At 36.8% G+C, this 20793-nt stretch overlaps 4 protein-coding genes across 4 annotated transcripts; 2 read left to right on the top strand and 2 right to left on the bottom strand.

Moving 5' to 3' along the window:
* The first annotated feature begins 1871 nt into the window (after positions 1-1871).
* On the top strand, positions 1872-5342 carry LOC133726617 (protein ANTHESIS POMOTING FACTOR 1). The gene is made up of 10 exons (XM_062154203.1): positions 1872-2011; positions 2277-2377; positions 2874-2983; positions 3067-3133; positions 3513-3612; positions 3718-3834; positions 3934-4071; positions 4268-4349; positions 4432-4481; positions 4865-5342. The coding sequence occupies exons 1-10, from the start codon at positions 1931-1933 to the stop codon at positions 5045-5047; spliced, it is 1029 nt and encodes a 342-aa protein (XP_062010187.1). The 5' UTR covers positions 1872-1930; the 3' UTR covers positions 5048-5342.
* Positions 5343-5401: 59 nt separating this feature from the next.
* LOC133726618 (oleosin Ara h 10.0102) lies at positions 5402-6484 on the bottom strand. Its single transcript, XM_062154204.1, has one exon. The coding sequence runs from the start codon at positions 6157-6159 to the stop codon at positions 5632-5634; it is 528 nt and encodes a 175-aa protein (XP_062010188.1). The 5' UTR covers positions 6160-6484; the 3' UTR covers positions 5402-5631.
* Positions 6485-10676: 4192 nt separating this feature from the next.
* On the bottom strand, positions 10677-12932 carry LOC133726616 (protein LATERAL ORGAN BOUNDARIES). Its single transcript, XM_062154202.1, has 2 exons — positions 12503-12932; positions 10677-11430 (listed from the first exon to the last, which is right to left on the bottom strand). Exon 2 carries the CDS (start codon positions 11419-11421, stop codon positions 10957-10959), a length of 465 nt encoding a protein of 154 aa, XP_062010186.1. The 5' UTR covers positions 11422-11430; positions 12503-12932; the 3' UTR covers positions 10677-10956.
* A 3964-nt stretch (positions 12933-16896) lies between these two features.
* On the top strand, positions 16897-20748 carry LOC133726615 (mitogen-activated protein kinase kinase 3). Its single transcript, XM_062154201.1, has 9 exons — positions 16897-17181; positions 17272-17517; positions 18098-18316; positions 18416-18553; positions 18727-18894; positions 19333-19446; positions 19533-19640; positions 19830-19921; positions 20182-20748. The coding sequence occupies exons 1-9, from the start codon at positions 17077-17079 to the stop codon at positions 20540-20542; spliced, it is 1551 nt and encodes a 516-aa protein (XP_062010185.1). The 5' UTR covers positions 16897-17076; the 3' UTR covers positions 20543-20748.
* Positions 20749-20793: the final 45 nt, after the last annotated feature.

Raw genomic sequence — 20793 nt, 5'->3', positions numbered from 1 at the left:
TCATAGGAGCCATCGGTTAAATGGTCCCGAATAATCTGACGTTTCTTAACCTCACAAATTGTGGAAAGAAGTCCCTAAACTCATATGCACTGATGCCATCCTCATTCAAGCAATGATGTAAAGATAACAAAACTCAAGAAGATGCTTTTAAGTTATACATATAAGAGAGGTTCTTAGGGTATCTCCAACATACTAGCCAATTTTAAAAATACAGGAACGCGTTCCACGTGCTATTCCTATATAAAAAAAAAGCATTCAAAGCAGCTAGCAATCTTCTTAATGTCTTGAATGATTGCCTTAAGTCTCCAAGGAGTACTACATTTTTCTTGGATGCAGTCAATGATTATGGAGTCTCCTTCCACCATGATTTTCTTGATGTTCTTCTTTTTTGCTTTAATTAGTCCTTCTATTAGAGCAAGTGCTTCAGTAGTTAGAACAAAGGTTTTTCCAACACAATTGGCACCTTCCACAAAAGGAACGCCATGTTGATCTTTGATAATGAAGCCAATTCCTGAATACATTGCTTGATTCACCGAACCATCAAAATTGGATTTTGTGACTATCAAACGGTTGGGGATGCCATTTAATGATGGCATGTTGGTTTTTTTTTGTTTTTTTTTCCCCCACAATCTGAGGTGTGACTCATGTATATATTCCAATAGGTAGAGGCAACATGAACCTACACTAAGAGCATTTTTAGCAGACTCTTTATTTGAGCTCCTTAGCTATTTTGGAGAGCATGTTTAGCTTTTTATTTATTTTAACAGCTGCACCAGACTCCTAAGTGGCTATCCATTATAACTTTTAGTTATCTCGCTCCTAAATATAGAGAGCGAGATGAGACTCTCTATAATTTAAAACATTATTTTTAAGTTATTTTATGTAATTTATAAATACATTTAAACTCTTTAATCATCATTTAAAAAATAATATAAATTCAAAATTAGCTAAAATAAAGAGCATTGATACAGACGTATTTTTAAAGTGGCTAGCCAAAATGACTTTCTAGCTATTTTAGCTAAAATTTAACTAAAAAATGGCTAGCATTGCTAAAGATGCTCTAAGAGGATTGAGTGTAGTATTCTTAAAAATTGAGTCATTTATGCCTTTCCAAATTTGTCAACATAACATGAGTATTTTGGCGAATAAACCTTGATCATATGGTCTATTGATAAACAAATTCCTGAGATCCGTGATAATACCAGCATTCTAATCTGTGGTGTCAATTATACCTACAAATCTCCAAATTGCCATAGTAACATCACAATAGCCAAAAATATGATCCGCAGTTTCATTGTCATTTTTGAATAAGGGGCAATTGGGCAAGTATTATCATTTAGTAAGCTAAATCTAGTTAATTTAATCACTAGTTTTAAGTCTTCATCTTATAAGCAACCAACTAAAAATTTTGACCTTGGGAGGTATATTAAGCCTCCACATTTTCCTTAACAAATCAGCATTATGATAATCAGCTTGATCCTTTCCTTATAACTAAGTGGCAGTTTTTATAAAAAAAGCAACCATTTGAAGTCGTGCCCGAAAACTTCATCTTCCTGATCATATATAAAGGGGAATGGGGAAGCACTCTAATTTGTAATTTACACTCCATATTTCCTTTTTTGGTCCAAATTCTCATAAAAAAAGACAACATTTAAGTTGTCAAAAGAAGGAATATGGAATGTGGATTGTAAATGGGGAGTGGGGATTTCACTCCCCTACTAGTAATTGCCAAAAAAAAAAAAAAAAAGAGTTGGCAGGCTTAGCATAGAATTTATTCGGGCCATTTCAATACCAGGCACGTCCAATTTTTAATGTCCGGCCCGTTTCGATAGCCCAACAACAAACTTCCATACCCGGTTAATTTCCTCTGCTGAGCTCCGCCTTCAGTTCAATAATCAATAACCAATTCTGGTTTTGCTCTCTTTGTACAATGATGAAGACGTCATCGATGACGGAGCTCGATGACGAAACGGTGCGCAGCATGGCCATCGGCGCCGTCTTCTCGGACTTCGTAAGCTTCAGTTTGCTCTTCTAATTTCTTATTCCGGCAAAATCGATCCATATTATTTCAACTACTGTGAATTTAGGTTTTGATTTTGAGCCTAGGGCTAGAGTTTAGTTTTACTGTGATTGTTCATATATGAATGCGCAATTTGAGAAATTGATTACTATGTTTTTAAATGAAGTAAGAGGTTTAGCAATGGAGAAGTTTGATTATTCAGTGATTGTAGTAAACTGTAAGTATAGGTTTTTTGACAATGAGGTGAAATTTGCAGGGTGGGAAGATAAACTCACTCGATTTTCATCGAAAGGAAGATTTACTTGTTACTGCCAGTGAGGATGACTCTGTGCGACTCTATGACATTGCAACTGCTAAGTGAGTTCACTCTTACTAGATAGAAGTAACTAACTGTTTGTATTTGCAAGGGTTCGACTAGTTACTGTGTACACATCGATACTCATATTGACGGTTTTGCTTTAGTAAGTGTGAAGTTGTTGTGAAATTGGATAATGTTGTTGTTAGTTGAGGGGACAATGTTGTCTAATTTGAAGTTGAATGTTGGTCGGCTTTGAGCGTTAGTGGTCTAAGTGGAAGAGATTGCGGTTTCTAAGATTTTTTTTTCTCCGCGCTTTTGCCTGGTTTGTAACTTTGTGGTGGTGATACTTCGTTGATTTTAAGACATTTGCAGGTGTCTTTGTGTATTTATTATTGACCGACTGATTGCACTTGTTAGTGCTTGTCCACTTTCAAGTTTGATCCTCAGTATGAAATTTACTATGTTCTGTGGGTGTAGCTTACATAAACCAGTGAATGGAAAGTGTATCGATGTCTTTACATTACTTGTATAAAAACTTTTCTTCATGTATTTCAGGTTGCTGAAGACCACATATCATAAGAAACATGGAGCAGATCGCATATGCTTTACTCATCACCCAAGCTCTGTGATATGCTCTTCAAGATACAACTTGGATTCTACCGGAGGTAAGTTTCTATAACGTGCCATTGATTGTAACCTTTTATCCCTCAACATATTTGAGCAATGATGTCAACTGTTTCTCTGGCAGAATCACTGCGGTATTTGTCAATGTATGATAATCGATGCCTTCGCTACTTCAAAGGCCATAAAGAGAGGTAGATCTGTTTCTCTGCCTGTTACTTTTGGTTACTGTCAGTCTGTCACAATAAGGAGATAATGTGATTATAACACTTAAGCAGTTGTTAATTGTTCATAAACTGCTTATTGTAATCAAGTTCTGTTTAAAGCAGTAGGATCTGTAGGTTTTGCTGAAAATCACTAAAATTGCTTTAGGAACATCAAGTTCTGAGTTTACAAACAATGCAATAATGTATTTTCTTCCTCCATCGTTTCGTTTTCTTCTTCATATTGTCCATCTCTTTTATCTTAAAATCAGACATCCTAAAAGTACAGTAAAGAGTTCAATAGTTATCTTTATCATTATTTTATCTTGCAAGGAAGTTTACTCATTATTTCTGTTAACTGCTGCTGTAGAATTGTTTCGCTCTGTATGTCTCCTATCAACGATAGCTTCATGTCTGGTTCATTGGATCACAGTGTCCGAATATGGGATCTTCGTGTAAATACATGCCAGGTAGGCTTCTGGTTAAAACATGTCTTGATTGTAGGTTGAATAAAGAGTAACCAGAGAACTCAATCCACAGTATTCTAAAGACAATATTGTAATTTATACTTACAGGGAATTTTACATCTTCGTGGTAGACCGACAGTGGCCTATGACCAACAAGGTCTTGTTTTCGCTGTAGCTATGGAAGGGGGTGCTATCAAGTTGTTTGATTCACGCTCCTATGACAAGGTTATAACCTAATCAAGTACTGATTTGCAGTATATGTGTATCTTCATTTTTCTTTTTCTTGTTTCATAGTATGAATTTAACCAAAGTTTTTCTAATTAGGGCCCATTTGATACGTTTTTAGTTGGTGGAGATACAGCTGAAGTTTGCGATATCAAATTTAGCAGTGATGGCAAATCAATGCTCCTGACCACCACGAACAATAACATCTATGTTCTTGATGCCTATGCAGGAGAGAAGGTCTACTTTCTTGTTTAGGTTATTTTGTATTTACTATTTGGGTGCGTCCTTGCATTGTTATCCTTGAATAGATTGAACAAAATAGTGCGTGCACACACACACACTTCTGAAAAGCCTCTCTGCTATATATTCAATTGAAGTTTAGGGGTTTTAAATTGATCCTATGTATAACAGTTTGGAACTTTGCCTTCTGCAGCGATGTGGTTACAGCATGGAACCATCTCCAAATACGAGTATAGAGGCAACATTTACCCCAGATGGCCAGTACGTATTGTCAGGTATACGTCTTTACACTGGCTGATATATTATAAATGTACATATGTATGTATTCTAAATGTCTTTTTCTTCCATCTTCGCAAGGCTCTGGAGATGGAAATTTGCATGCTTGGAGCATTAACAGGCGGAATGAGGTATCAATTTCTTTATACACTACTTATGATGGGTTTTGGATGCTATGTCATAAATCAGGATGACTATTTGCTTATCCTTTCTGATTTTGTGCATGAGCGTGGCTTGCTATCCTGCAAAATGTCCTTCTGACTGTCCCTGCTTCTGTCACCCTCTCTCTCTCTTCCCGTTTTAACATAAAAAAGCATCCTGATTACTCCATTTGCTACCTGTCTCCGATGTGATACATCCATTTACTACAGTTTTTCAGTTGTTTTACATAGTTTGCACACTAGTGTTAGAATCTTTCCGGAAACCCTTTCTGGGCAGAATCATGCTAGTTGTATCTGCTTAAAAACAGAGCCAACATGCTCAAATCCAATAATTTATATTTCCATTTGCATAGGTCGCAAGCTGGAACAGCCATATTGGAGTCCCATCATGTTTGAAGTGGGCTCCTCGCAGAGCTATGTTTGCTGCTGCGTCGACTGTTCTCACCTTTTGGATACCAAACGATTCAAACGCTGATCCCACTGTTATGGACACTGAGCTCACTGCCGGTGCTGAATCGCAACATCCTTCTCAATGAAGTAGATTATCTGCTTCCTGCCTGTGGATATGGATGGTTGTTTTGTATTGTTTTGTTGTGCTTTTATATATACATCCTGTAGCGATATCAGTACTGCATTCAAGAAGATGCTCAGGGTTGGTTTGTTTCGTTTTGCTTTTTATTTTTATGTATTAGTGTACCAAGGTTAAAATTAGGATACATTCAATAGAAATATCGAAGATACATTGGTATATTGGTGTATCTGCAGTTGTGTAGGTACTGAATATTTGCTCATTACTGGAAAATAGCTATCCACACCTCATTTTTTTCATTATTTATATTTCGTGTTTGTGGTCAGTTGACTCTTTGTGAACTGGGTTTGTTGAGAGAGGAAAACATTGTGTACCAAATTCACTACATTAAAGACATAAGCAGTAAACACATTTAAACACAAGTATGAAAAACAGGAAGTGCCGCATACAGGTAGCAGTGACCCAAATTTATCTACCTCCCTAATTCCTGACCAAATTATGAAAACACAGCAGAACTAGGAGCACCTATGAAAACCAACATCCACACATTTTATTTCCCTTCCATTTCTCATAATACTCTCAAGTCTTCCTTCAACGGCTCTCACGACCCGGCTCGTATCCGGTTGTCCTCTTCGTTTCCTGCGCCTTATGCTGGATGTCCTGACCCACCTCCTTCGTCTTCTGTCCAAAATACTCCCCCATATCTGCCATGCGCCTCTTGGCCGAGTCCAGCTGCTCCGGCACTCCCCCAGTTGCCCTACGGAGGTGGTTTGTGACCCAAGACAGTGACGAGAGTCCAGTGAGCCCAAAAGCCCCAGACGTGATGAACGCCGTGACGGCAAGGCCTATAGCAATGGCAGCCGGAACGAGAACCGGGCTGAAGATAAGGAAAACCGGTGCCGCACAAAGAAGCCCGATGATGGTGGCCATGAGTGTGAGTCCAGCCAAACCAAGCAGGGTTCCACCGACCGGAAGGAGAGTCACCACGGCAAGGATCTTTCCGGTCGATGGACCACGCTGTTGTTGGTGAACCTGCATGCCCTTGTAGTCTCCGACCTGGTCAAATCGTGACTGTGCCGGGCGGACTTGGATCTGGTGTGGCTGAGGACGGTCGGCCATTACTGATATGCTTAATTAGCTTTCTCAGTAGTGTAAGGATAGTGATTGAGATCAGAGAGGTAGAGGTGGTCATATTTTATAGAAGATTCAAGGTTTAGAGGTGGTGACACGTAGTGGGGAGGAGGGTGAGTTGGGGCTGTGCATGAGGAACAAGTTTCAGGGTGGTGTTTTGGGAACTCAACCCTAACACGGTGAGAAGCGTTTAAAGCTGTGAAAATGAGGTGGCTTCATGTCGAAGAGACTCTGCTGCCACATTTTGCATGCGGTTCTGATCACATTGTTTGCTTGTCGTCTTCTTGTTAAACGGGGGGTTTTGCTCGACTTGTCGTTGTGTGTGATCATCATCGTCCAGACTCGAAACTTCTCATTAGGTCATAAATCATATCGTGCATGTGTAATTTTCTGCATATTGCATCATAATATTGCGTAGTGTAACAATTTAGAGACTGTTTTGACCTCATGGTCAATTAATGTCAAAGTCCCTCATGAGGAATCAGACTTGCTTCATGTCGAGTTGTTTATATGGTGCAAAAATAGAAATTTTTATTTCAGTTAAACAGATACCAAATCAAACAACATATTATAAATTCGTGAAATTTAAATATGCCAAAACCAAGTCCTCATTTAAGATCGCTTTGATTAAGCAGTTGATTTCGGTTTTGGTCGCAGTGCCAGAAATGGCGAACCGAGCAAGTTGGTTCAGTGGTCGGCTTCATCCAAAATATAAACGAAAGCATTATATATTTACTAGAAACATGCTTGCGTTTCTCGCGGGTGACATTGTGTTAATGAGAAATGGTCGACAATGGAGTTGAGATAACTAATATTGCGTGTCTTATATTATAGTATTTTTTTATTTTTAAGTATTACCGGCCGAAAATAGAACTTTCAAATATGATGTTATCAAGATCAATCTGCATTTATCTAACAACAAGTTCGGATCAAAATTATATAATTCTTACATATTACTCTCGTTTTAGAAGAGAAACAAAATAATTTAGATTTCATTCACCATACAAGAGTGAGAAACCACATCCCACATCAAGTCGTGAACTAGTTCTCTATTCTAAAGGGCGGAGTCCCTTCCGAACTGTAAACTTCTTATGAATAATTGACTGACTTTTTTGCCCTTGCTTTTTGCGCCGAATCGTTCTTACCGGTTGTTTTGTCCTTATCGCACCGCTTCGGAGATTTTCGATTTATATCAATTTTCGTTTCTCAGTTTTTTGCTAGGTACGTAGAAAGAGAGACAGAGGGTGAGCGATTGGGGCAACTTCGGTTTAGCGATTTGAGTGATTGAGAAATGAGAAGTAATCAGTCCTTGTTAGAGTCTAATCACACACTCGGACTGTCGGACTGTCGGACACATCCAATTCCTAAGCTTGCCAGACAAGTCACCAATCAAGCTCTACTAATTGGACAGTGCCCGGCCCTCTGCCATCATTGTAAATCCCACTCCCTCCCTCTGATCCAAGCAATCACAGATCGCCAACTCCTAGTGGATTGGGCTGCCCAACCATTAGTAATGGGCCTTCACCTTTTTGCTCAGGTCAGCCCCAACATTGGTTAGGCTTGGACCAACAGAACTACCCATCACATTTTTTTTCATCAAGGATAAGGGACTGAGTTAGTAACATACTTACCAATCAGTATTCAGATCGAGATCTACAAAGATATCCCAATAATTCAGTAAAGCTAGATTAATCCTCCGCCCCAGGCACACGAACCCGAAAGCCCTTTAAATATGTTATTCACAAACTTATAGAAGTTGAGACTAGACATATGATTTTATGCTAGGTCGCTCGACCAATCTTATCACACCAGTGGTTAGCTACCAATCGCTTAATATTACAGGATGAAAAAAAAAAAAAAAAGACTAAAAGAACTGTTAAATCAATCGGTCAAAGAATTGGGATTGTGTAAGAAGGCATATCCATTCCTGGCATGTTTCTGGGTTTACCTTTTTGGGCGGTTATGGTGGCCCAACATTTGGATAGAAATACAGACATGATCTGCCTAGCTAGGACTAGGAGTAGGACTATATTATAAACTAGGAGGACTCCCTTCATCATCATGCATTAAGACGCGCACAATTTAATTGACATTTAATTCTACACTGTTTTCTGTTCGGCGTGCTCCTTTATGCATTGCTAAAAGAGAGACATGGGATCTTTTCATATCATCCTTTCAATTTTATTCAGATTTCATTGTCCACCTCTCAACTTCATCTGATGAGTAATACATTGCACTAAACCCTCATTACATGATTCGAGCAAACATTACATCACTAGTTCACCACCCACAAACCAGGTCGATCAATTCCTAGCCTGAGAATTAACATAGTTTTACTCACTCAAGTGTCGTCATGGACATATATGAAAAATTCTGTTATACATTTGGTATAAAAGGTGATCGAGTGATGTATCATTCAACTTATATTTCTGTTCCATATATACTAAAACAAAGGCATTTGTTAATTAGGATATAGGATCTAGGGTTCCTGTTTTAAAGTTTGAGTTTTTCTTTTTTATATAAATTAAACCTGTATGGATACACCTATATATGTTCAACTCTATGCATTAGTACTCACTAATATTGACCCGATAGTATTATTTCAAAGACTTATATCCAAATCATTGGATGCATGCATGCATCTGTGAATTGAAGGGAAATAATGTAACACACAAAAAACTATAGTTACTACCACTGTCTGTTTTTTCAAAATCTTTTTGCCTAGTGTGAGTGTTCAACCAAATATCCCTAGATCCTGCCCTAGCTAGCTATAGCATTCCATGATACAAGAAAATTGAACAGCATAATATATTCATATATATGCTCAAAGGGGACATGATATGATGATAATCAGTAAACCTGAGATATATATATTTTATATATCTATAGCTAGGGCAGGAAAGACATGCACGCATTAAGACAAGGATAAAAATCCAAACTTCCAAAGCAACGTTCTGGGGTCGGGAAACTGAATTTTTCTGTAGGTGCAGGTACCCTTCATCACATGGGCAAACAATCCCCTTTTCGAGTTTTGTGGATCTTAATTCACTTCATGGATTAGGACCTGCGAGCTACCTCTGTAGCTTATTCAGATCTACAGTGGTCGGTCACAGTAGTGGCTGTACGTAGTGCTATGATGAAGAGGACCAGAGAGGCTTAAATTCCATCTATCACAACCTACTGAGCTACCAGTACCTGTATAATTAATAACGTTAAAAAGAAATTTAGTTATATGGGTGTATAGAAGTCACTTTTTATCTGTCCACGTCCCAATCCTTTAAATCAGATTATTCGATCTGGAGAACAGGGTAAAAACAATTCAAGTAGAGGCAGCAGCTAGCTATATGCTTTTGGTTGATACTTGAAGATTGACAAGAAAAAAGCAAACTAATTAAATCACTCATTTTCTGTATCACATTTAGGCTAGGGTTGATATATACAATGCATGAACAAGATAGGAATCAAGGGAGCCCATGTGTTGGGTATTATGGATGCGACCCATCTATTTCCTTTTGCCCTTTCACTGTGATAGATTATGTGTGATTTATGATATATCGATATCAACGTACACAGACACATACACTACTATATAAATATATTGGTCCAGTTTGAAGACAGTGTTTTCCTATAAAACCATGCAATTTAGTTTAATGAATTTTTAATGAATTATTGATCCAGCTAAAACTTTGATCACGTAAAACTAAACTGAGAATGAAAATCCTAATTAAATCAAGCTTATAATGATCCTTGCTACAACATAAAAGATTTCAATTACTCACTTACAGGCCAGGAAACTAGCAAAGGAAGAGTTCATTCAAATTTGCAAAAGCTATTGTTAGAACGGGGCTATTCTAAATATACTAAATCTTCTAGTACTGTTTATCACTGTTCATAAAATGAAGTGACGGTTTTATCCCGTCTTTTGACTCAAATTACAATTTTGCCACAACTTTTTCTTTTTTTTTTGTTATTTTTTTTTTTCTTCTAAGGGAGAACAATTCTGTTTTGTATTTGTAAATTTCTACAAATCATAGAAAAAGTTTGTTGTTGTTGTTGTATCCAATTTATTGTTAATCTATTATTAACATGATTGATATTCTAAGTAGCGCCTATATTTTTTAGATTGCGAGTATTTATCTATTACATATAAAGCTTGAAAAAAAAAAAACAAACCCGCAGCATCGCGCAAAGTAACCTTAAACTCTAAAACAGAAACTCTAAATCTTTTTCCATGTTTAGTTAGGGGAATTATTATGTGGTCCTCGACTACTACGTGGCACTGCCATGTAGTTGTCCAAGCCAATAACATCACTCTAATTTCGTGAGGACCATGTAGGATGGTGAAAAAATAAAAGATAAATTAAATTAAAAGACCAATAAGAAACAAACACAAATTGTATTGGCCAATAATACCAATCAGGACCACCACGTGTACTATGGTCTGGTCCGGAACCACCTAATAATTTCCTAGTTAGTTAATATATGACCATTTTTGAAGAGAACAATGAACAAACCAATAAATATTTCCTGGTTTAGCCAAGGACAGGAACACCTTAATTAATTAATCCTGACCTTCACTATCTTCTCCCAGTCCGGACAATAAATAGACATACAGAAGAGTTTATACAGGCTAGGTTCCTTGCTAGGAAGCCAGGAGAAACCCTGCATATGTTAACCAATGTAACCCTAAATAATACAAGTCTAGTTCTCCTCATAATCATGGACACTTACATAACATATATATGACTGATCGATTACAAGTTTCCTTGTCCTCATGATCTCTGGTTAATTTCCGTAAGGGTCATGAGTACTACTCCATGGAGAAGAGAAGCTATACAAACCCGAATTTTGACCATGATGAGACCCTCTTCCGGTTCCACGGTTGCAGCTAGCGCCGGCATAACGGAGGAGATCGGCATTAGTGGCGTCGAGTTCCTTCTGAAGGCGAAGGACTTGCCTTTGGAGGACTGAGATGGCTCCAACGCATCCGTACACCGGATCTTTAATTCTTGCCTCGGCTTCATAGGCAAGAGAGTTCACTGCATCTTCTCTCTGATGAGGGAGCACTTCATTGAGAAGCTTACTAACATTGCTGGCCCCAAATATCTTGTGAACATTGGCAAATTTGTGCGGCTCCTCCGGTGGGAAGTAGGGAGCAAATACACAATCCGGCATGCATTTTCTCCTCAAGAACTTGCACGCAGCACATGGAGAATTGCAGGATAATGAGTAACTACTAGACGAAGCCATGCATACTATCTGCAGCAAATTAATTAGAAATTCATTCGAAATTTAAATTCATCCATTAGTGCCTTTGTAAATATACAGAATTTCATGCATCCATTAGTACTTGTGATATGCCTCATTATTTATTACCAATAAGTTTTGAGTTGGACAGCCTAATTTCTACAAATAAAGGGGGAAGAATACTCGGACCTTTTTCATCTAATTACCATTTCTAAAGCCAACACCATGAAAATCAAACCAAGTTTCTGAGAGTAAACCAATGAGGAGAAGGATCATTATATGAACCATATATATTCGATGAATCAGTACTTAAGTAGGAAAAAACTTTTGGTATTCAGTAATCTAGGGTTACAGCTTAAATAATTGGCACTACTAGCTGACAGATGTGTACATTAAAAAACATCACCCTGTTGTTTAATTTCAAACTTCCTTTACTCTTGCCAGACAATGAGCAGTCTTTCTTGAATTTGAAAGCTACTGCATGCATATGCTTTGAAAAATATATGTGTCTCAAACATTTTTTCTGACATATGGTTGAAATTTCAGGCCAAAAAAAGAGAGACATATGGTTGAAATTAAACCTGACAAATAGTTATAACATGAAAATATTCCAAACAGGGCAAACGATTAATATTAGCAAGAAAGTTATATTAATCAATTTTACGCGGATAAAGTTTCTTTCTTTTGCATTATTTTGATTCTGATTGATGGATCTGGTATAAGTATAGTTCCTAGTATGATCATATTTCTTTACAGATAGCTGCTTCTATACATTTTCCTCTTGAAATCAAGGACATTTCATCGATCTTATAATTATTGTAGTATCTATTTCCACCTACCAATTCAACAACCCAGTTAATGCCCTAGATATATCAAACCCTTTCAACCCAATTTTAATTAATGAAGCAGCTTTCACAGAAAAGAAATGAATATGTCGATGATTGAAACAATTATGAAATAGAAGAAAGAGGCCAGCTAGCTGCTTGTACTTAGATTTTTATGATGAGATCTACACATGCACACACACATACATATACATAGATAATATAGAGTCTAATGTGATAATCTGACTTAGATTAATTACCTTGAATTGCGCAGCGTACTGTTACAAGATCTCTCCTCTGAAACACTCTCCCAAGAAATTGAAGTTGCAGAGACAATTATTAATGGCTGTCACTGTTACATACATATATATATATATATGAGTATCTGTGAAATTAGTTCAAAGAAAACTAGAAACCCTAGAAACGCAGGACAGAGAGACTGAGAGAGAGAGGGGGGGGCTGCAAAGCACAGTGACAGAATTAGGTAAGAAAGCTATTGAAAGTGATGAGTGGGGGAGAAGAGGGGGAAGGGCCGGGGGAGAGGCAAAGAGCATTTTCAGTGGATGGAAAAAGCAAAAGACAAGAGAGTATCATGAGGGCTCTATACAAATCAAGGGAAAAGGATGCGTATGACACTGCTTTTATAATAACATCAATCATCATGCACTGCTATAAATTTGGCAGAATGATCTCAAACTTTCCCCAATTACTAGATTGTCCCATATATATCCTTTATACTCCTACGTACGTACATACATATTGAATACGCCCGTACACTGCAATTGAATACAGATATTAATGCAACAAGCAAATTGATCAGGAATGGATACTTGATAATAACCTAATTTTTTTTTTTTTTCAAAAAGAAGATTAAAGGATTTCACTTCTACTTCCATAGTGACTCTATGATCATAACCTAATTATAAGAAAGAAAAGTGAGGAAGAAGAGAGCGCTATAGATCGAAGTCATGATTTTTCTCTGTGGCACATGCATGTACACGCGTTTTTTTTTTTTTCTCCTTACTTTAATATAAACTTGGTACTGTCAGCAATTGTATTATTGACAGTTTAATTGGTAGGTAGATGAATTATGAAGCTGCAGAGAAAGCTTTCATATCAATCCAGCATTACTGTTTGCTTCCATTATTAAATTTCAGTACAGACTACAGACAAATCAGCTGAAACCATGAGGGTGAATTAAAACAAAATAATTGAATGTACTACTCGTTTCTCCAATTTAAATTCTAGGGTCTCCTGGTCACTAGCTTACAAAGGTAATAAATTTCACGTTATGATTAATGTACGTATGTAGCAGTATATGATCATACGCACCCAGAGTCTCTATCTACTCCATAGTCTTACCTTATAATTAAATCTAGCCTGGTTACACAATATGATCCTATTTTGAGTTGGAAATAAACGTTACATATCTGCTCCATAGTCTTACCTCATAAAACTAATCACATAATTATATCTGTAACATATATGTTGTTTATGTAATTTTTACGCTATGCAATATGTATAGATTTGACTTAAAAATAGACCGTACAAAATGCAAATTTCAACTTAAAAACAATAGTCCATCCATTCACCCTAACACTTTACTAGGACACATAACACATTATTGATCGATCACATCATGAGCCTTTGATAAGATGGATTATGACTTTGTTTTTTTTTTTTCGATTTATAGATTATGACTTTGTTGATACCAACAAAAAGGCTATATCTAGGAATGAGATGAATGTTCATACCAAAAAGTGGCAGTATTCAGTCCCCTTTGGCAACTATACTAAAAAAGTAGCCTAGCCTATATAATTATCTATTTAATTGGAAAAGCCACAAAGGTATGTATAGGGCTGATAATTCTACATATTAAATAACGATCGAGTAGAATATAACCATCGAGCACTTTTAGTTGAGTATGCATGATCAAATAGTTAAACATGAGATACCCCAATATGTAACTTTTTTTCCGCCACCGAATACATATTTAAACCACTCCAAATAGTCAGATACAGAATCAAAACTTTTCTAGCTCCATATCTAATACTTTCATATATAAATAACTATCTAATTCATAATCATACATATGATGAAATTATTGATGATGTAATGATAAGCTTCCTTTAATTAGATTTCCCCCCCCCCCCCCCCTGTCATATAAATTTTGGGTCAAACATATGCATGTATATTTGCCTTATATATGTGTGTGAGATATTCGTTGCCGAGGAAACTTTATGCCAAATAATCTACAAATGTGCCAACAATAATAGCTCGTTTGGCTAGGCTAATTAATATCGAGTAATGTCGACCGTACCATACAGCATTTTTTTTTTGTAGTTTGTTACTAATTCATATACATCTGGGGTTTATCTTTGGTAATCAAGGAAAAGTAATCAAATGGAGATCGAGCTAGCTACATGACCCCGTGAACCAATATTTAGATACATTATATATACGATAGAAAATGAAAGAAAATGACGTTTTTCCAGTTATGCTGAGTTCTAAATTCTTTTAAAAAAAATACATAATTAGATCATGTACAAAATTTATAAATTCTCTTAATTACAAAGGATCATACTTACAAAATCCTGTGTAAAGAAGTGGCCGGTGAGCTTAAGAGCAACTCCAACAGATTCCCTATATTTTGATTTTTCTCTACTTTAGGGAAAAATAAGCCGCTTTTGCTCCAACAGATTCCTTATAACTATCTCTATTTCGGGGAAAGTGAGGAAATAGAAAACCAAATTCCCTATATTTACAGCAAACTCTAAAATTTTAAGGAAGAATATGGAGATTTTAGAGATTGTTGTAAAATAGAGAATATGTTGGAGTTGGAGAAGAAAAAGAGGCTAAAGCTTTGACTTTTGCTTCCCTATAATACAGAAATTATAGGGAAACTGTTGGAGTTGCTCTTATGTATGTTCTACTTCGATCTTTAAATCCATAATGGCCGCCGCTAATCAATCATGAATCATACAATTATTGTGATGAACATGAACTATACAATGTCCCCAGTGATTCCACCACAAGGAACTTTCCTAATTTGCTGCATGCTGAGAATATTAAGTCTCTTCACGCATGCATTGTGGGTTGGTTGGATTGTATCATTGAATAATTTGTATGGAGCAGAGAAAGAAGCCCGAATTAATGAATTGCTAACTAGTTTATAGCAGAAAAGCTGATGAGTAAAGAGTGGTCCTAATGATTAGAGAGGCAATCATTGGTTGATATATGGAAGATATGTTTATATATGAAGGAAGCTTATGATCAAGCTTCAGAATATGGAATCTAGCTATAATTGTAAAATATACTAGATGAAATCATTGTATGCTAGTCGACCAAAACTTTAAGGGAGGTACGTGTTGATCTTGCAGTATTTGTTAATATAAAGATTCTCAAATAATTGTTCCTCAAGTGCATACTTAGCCCAATTGATCATATAATTTAGGATGAATTAATTAAATATAAATTTTAATGTGCTCATAAATGATATCATTTTAGTTACTGATATCATTTTGTTTCTCAACTCAAGGGCAAGTCGGCTCTTGAGTTGGTCTCTTTGATTTTGACTGTGGATAACTTAGGGTTGACTTGAAAGGATGATAGCTTGCGAACCGCAATTGCGTGCATTGACACAATGTTCCATTTCATTCTCTTTAGAGTTGTGTAGTTAGTCAAAACATACTTTTCTTTTTTAGTTTTGTCTGTTATCATGAATAAGTGGGCAATTAGCTCTACAATTAATGGAGTTTTTACTTGTTAGGGCTTTGTACCCCGCTTAGGCCGGACTTAGGCTTGCTCTGGTGTATGTATTTTCCTAGTGGTGGCTCAGTGAAGCTGTGCAAATATATAATTATTCATTTTCCTAAAAAAAAATCTCTAATTCTTAATTTGTTACTTTACTTAGGTTCTAATTAGTAATTTATAATATTAAATATAAAACTGTTTAATTAATCTTAAAGTAGAAAAATAACGTGAAAAACTATAATATAGCTATATTGTCATGTGTCAATCCTATGTAAATTGAATCCCATAACTTTTAAAGAAAAAAAAAATACTCAAAGACCATGATTTTTATGTAAAATTGTGGACTATAATCCCCACGATTTTAGGTTACAATCGTATGTTCTTACTTTTTCATCAAAATTTGCTATCCTCAAATAATAATTTTTGAACAGAGAGAACTTAAAAATTAAGACAATTTTTTTTTTATCAAAGTAATTAGAATATCCATCCATCATATATTCATTGGAGCTAACAGATCTTTTTGAAAACACATATATCATTCCTCTAATACCTTTAACTTGAAGCTAACTCATCTTTTCAATACTGAAGTTATGTGATTTAGGAAAATAATTCACTTTAATAGCATGTTAAAAAATAGACAGGCGTGATCCGTTTAGTTGACTATTAATTTTGTATTACCAATTTGATCTTCTTTTTATTCTCAAAAAAAGAAGAAGCAAGTCGACACTCAAAACATATATCTACTATCGAGCCATATCATTGGCCCTACTAAGTTACTAACTTCATCCAAAAATTTCGATGCAGTGGTAGTAAATTATGTTTATCGTGACACTGATCATTTTCGGGTGTAAAAGATGTAACCATCACTTGTAAATTTCTAATTGGTCATTTGGTCACCTTCGACAACTCCAGGAATCTAACACCGTGTGGCTTCAACGGAGCTTCACACAAAAGAAAACGAAAGCAGTTTAAACTGAGGTTGCCTTCAGATTCGAACAACCTGAGCTTCAACAATGGCCAACACAAAACTTCCAGAAAAACCAAACCAAACCCGGATTTGAAGACACCCCAGCAATCGAAAATGGCCGGACTAGAAGAACTGAGGAAAAAGCTGACACCTTTGTTCGATGCAGAGAAGGGTCTGGGCTTGGGATCGTCCACCTTGGACCCGTCAGATTCATACACAGTAAGCAACAAGCTTTGAAAATTCTGAAATTTCGGTTCATTTTCATTTTCGGAAAATTGATAACATTATATATTTTGGTTTTTGGTGAAGCTTTCGGACAGAACGGTGGAGTTGCTGAGCCGATCGTACGGCGTGTACAACATCAACGAGCTGGGACTGCAGAAGTGCACGTCTTCTACGGTGGACGATACCACAGAGAAGACCTACCGGTGCGCTTCGCATGAGATGAGGGTGTTTGGGGCCATTGGGAGTGGTGCCAGCAGTGTTGTGCAGAGAGCTATTCACATTCCCACTCATCGGATTATAGCGCTAAAAAGGATCAACATTTTCGAAAAGGTATAAGTTTTTTTTTACCAGTTTTCGGACTTACCCAGTTTGTGATGGAGTGGTTAACGATGAGTGAAATCCAAATGTAGAGGCTTTATGATGGTAGTGGCTAGTGACCCAATTGCACATTGTGTTGAAATTGAGCAAAATTTTGAGTGTGGAAAGGTCTACTTTTTTACAGTTTGCGAGTTCACCCATTTTCAATCAACATGTTAGTGATTAGTTACCATTTGTAATATCCAAATTTGGAGCCTTTATGCTATTTACTAGTGACCCAATTGCACATTGTGTTAAAATGCAGCAGAATTTGAGTGTGGGAAGGTATACTGATCTACATGTGAATGATTAGTTACCAATCTGTGAAATCCAAATTTAGAGCCGTAATGCCATTTAGTAGTGACCCGATTGCTAAGGTCTACTTTTTCAGAGGTTTGAATTTACCCAGTGTCAGTTTATATGTGAGTGATTAGTTACCAATCTGTATAATCCAAAGTATGTTAGTGGCTAGTGACCCAATTGCAGTTTGTGTTAGAATTCAGTAAAATTTGAGTTTGGAAATTGAATTAGATTGTTGTTTGTTACATATTAGGAGAAAAGGCAGCAGCTGCTTACTGAGATAAGGACACTATGTGAAGCACCTTGTTACCAAGGTCTTGTAGAGTTTCATGGTGCATTTTATACGCCGGATTCCGGACAGATAAGCATAGCTTTGGAGTATATGGATGGAGGATCGCTGGCAGATATCTTACGGTTGCGGAAAAGAATACCCGAACCTCTACTTTCTTCTATGTTTCAGAAGCTTCTACATGTAAGCATGCATATTTGCACTCAGTTTTTGGCTACATTTAATTGTGAGTTGATGCAACTTATTGTTATACTTAGCTTCTCTCTGTTTTCACTTTGGAAGGGACTGAGCTACTTGCATGGAGTTAGGTATCTAGTACACAGAGACATAAAACCTGCCAATTTGCTTATAAATCTAAAGGGTGAGCCAAAGATAACAGACTTTGGTATAAGTGCTGGCTTGGAGAATTCTATGGCAATGGTTGGTGATAGTTGATGCATCTTTGTGCTTTGGTTTAATCATCATGGTTCATCATTGCTTTCTTTAGTTTATACATTACAAATTGTCAGTGGGGTAGTGTCTACTTTCATACTATATTTGAGCCATATCTATTTGGTTTTCTGGTATTGACATTCGCACAATTTAATTACCAGTGTGCAACATTTGTTGGGACAGTTACATACATGTCGCCTGAGCGAATTCGAAATGAGAATTATTCTTACCCAGCTGATATTTGGAGTCTTGGGCTTGCTCTCTTTGAGTGTGGTACTGGAGAATTTCCATATACAGCCAATGATGGACCTGTCAATCTTATGTTGCAGGTAACGTGCCAAAACCTGTCTACAATCACCATTATGTTTCCTTGCATTAGATTTTCATGGTTTATGAAATCATGCTCCTAACCACGAGTGAGGACAGATTCAATTAAGTTTTTTCATATAATTGCCATGTATGCTCATATGTAGGTCATATCTGCTAAAACTCATTTACTTAGACAAATTCTGATAGCATCAACTTATATGCCACAAGAAAACATGTCTTTTGATAATTGTTAAGCTTAGTATCGATCTGAGAACCATGGATCTGATGTCAGAGTTTAGTCTCCTAGGGGAGGGGTAAGATTTTGGTAGTCCAATCTTTAATCCAAATGTTTTGCTTTTGAAATCTATTAGACATGCATAGTTTTTGAACTCTTATGCTTTTTCCATACCTCCATGGATCCTTTGTTTTGTCACTAAAGTACTGAGGTCTAATGGCAGATCTTAGATGATCCATCACCGACACCTTCAAAACAGAACTTTTCACCAGAGTTCTGCTCGTTTATTGAAGCTTGCTTGCAGAAGGATGCAGATGCTAGACCAACTGCAGAGCAGGTGATCAAATACCATAGATTAGCCAGGCTATACAATATAGACATGATAGGTTGACCAATTGTTTAATCAGTTTTCTCCAACTGCAGCTACTTTCACACCCCTTCATTACAAAGTATGAGAAGTCCCAAGTGGACTTAGCAGCATTTGTTCGAAGTGTTTTTGATCCAACGCAAAGGATGAAGGACTTGGCAGATGTGAGTACTTGACTCTTGCACTCTTTATTATCCTACAAAAATTATGCTCAAAAGAATTACATAAAACATGTGAATTTTATCTGCTTCAAATGCAAAGTTGAATGTGGGGGCAATGTATGATAGTATCTCAACCAAATAGAGAATGCAACCTACCACTAATCATCTTCTAACTCATCACTCTCTGAGCAGATGCTTACCATACATTTTTACTTGCTCTTTGATGGATCTGATGAGCTCTGGCAACATGCAAAGACGTTATACAATGAAGATTCAGTTTTCAGGTACTGAACACTGTTATGAGAATTTTTTTGTATCATTGTCTTGTAGTCAAATTTAGATTTCGCATTTTTGTCCAAGTGTTTTTTGTTGCAGTTAAACACCATTACTTGGCACTTGTCAGCCAACAGAACCAAAAGGAGATCCAATAGCAAGCAAACTTTTTATTAAACATCTGCTTTATAGAACCAGAGTAATATAACGAACAAGAACTGTAACTTTCTAAACAAGCCCTGCCCCTAATATAAATTTTTGTTGTTGTTAGTTTCTCTGGCAAGCAACTAGTCGGCGCGAATGATATATTTGCCTCACTCTCTAGTGTACGAAGTACATTAGCTGGTGACTGGCCTCCTGAGAGGCTTGTGCATGTTGTGGAAAAGCTTCAGTGCCGTGCTCAAGGTCAGGATGGAGTAGCAATTAGGGTATCAGGATCCTTCATTGTTGGGAATCAGTTCCTTATATGTGGAGACGGTGTTCAGGTAGAGGGCTTGCCCAGTATTAAAGATCTTTCCATTGATATTTCGAGTAAGCGAATGGGTACATTCCGTGAGCAGTTCATTATGGAGCCAAGCACTATTATAGGGCGCTACTCAATTGCTAGCCAAGAACTTTATATTATGCAGTGAATATTGAAAAATCCAACTTAACTGTTGGATTAATGCTGGAACAAGTATCAGCATGTGATATTAAACATAGAAACAGCCAAAATGATCTGACCGCGACAAACTTGCTATGTATCATTGACACTATTGTAATCAGTTGTCCATAAAATGATCAAAATCATAGTCATTACCCCGGTTCAGGAATGAAAATATCAACATCTTTCATGTAATAGTGTCGCCTTATGTTTTGATGAGCATCAGCAAATCCCACAAGT

Source organism: Rosa rugosa, chromosome 1 (assembly GCF_958449725.1).
Source record: "Rosa rugosa chromosome 1, drRosRugo1.1, whole genome shotgun sequence".
Lineage (NCBI taxonomy): Eukaryota > Viridiplantae > Streptophyta > Magnoliopsida > Rosales > Rosaceae > Rosa > Rosa rugosa.
The sequence above is the reverse complement of the archived record's forward strand: the minus strand, read 5'-3'. Positions and strand labels throughout refer to the sequence as shown.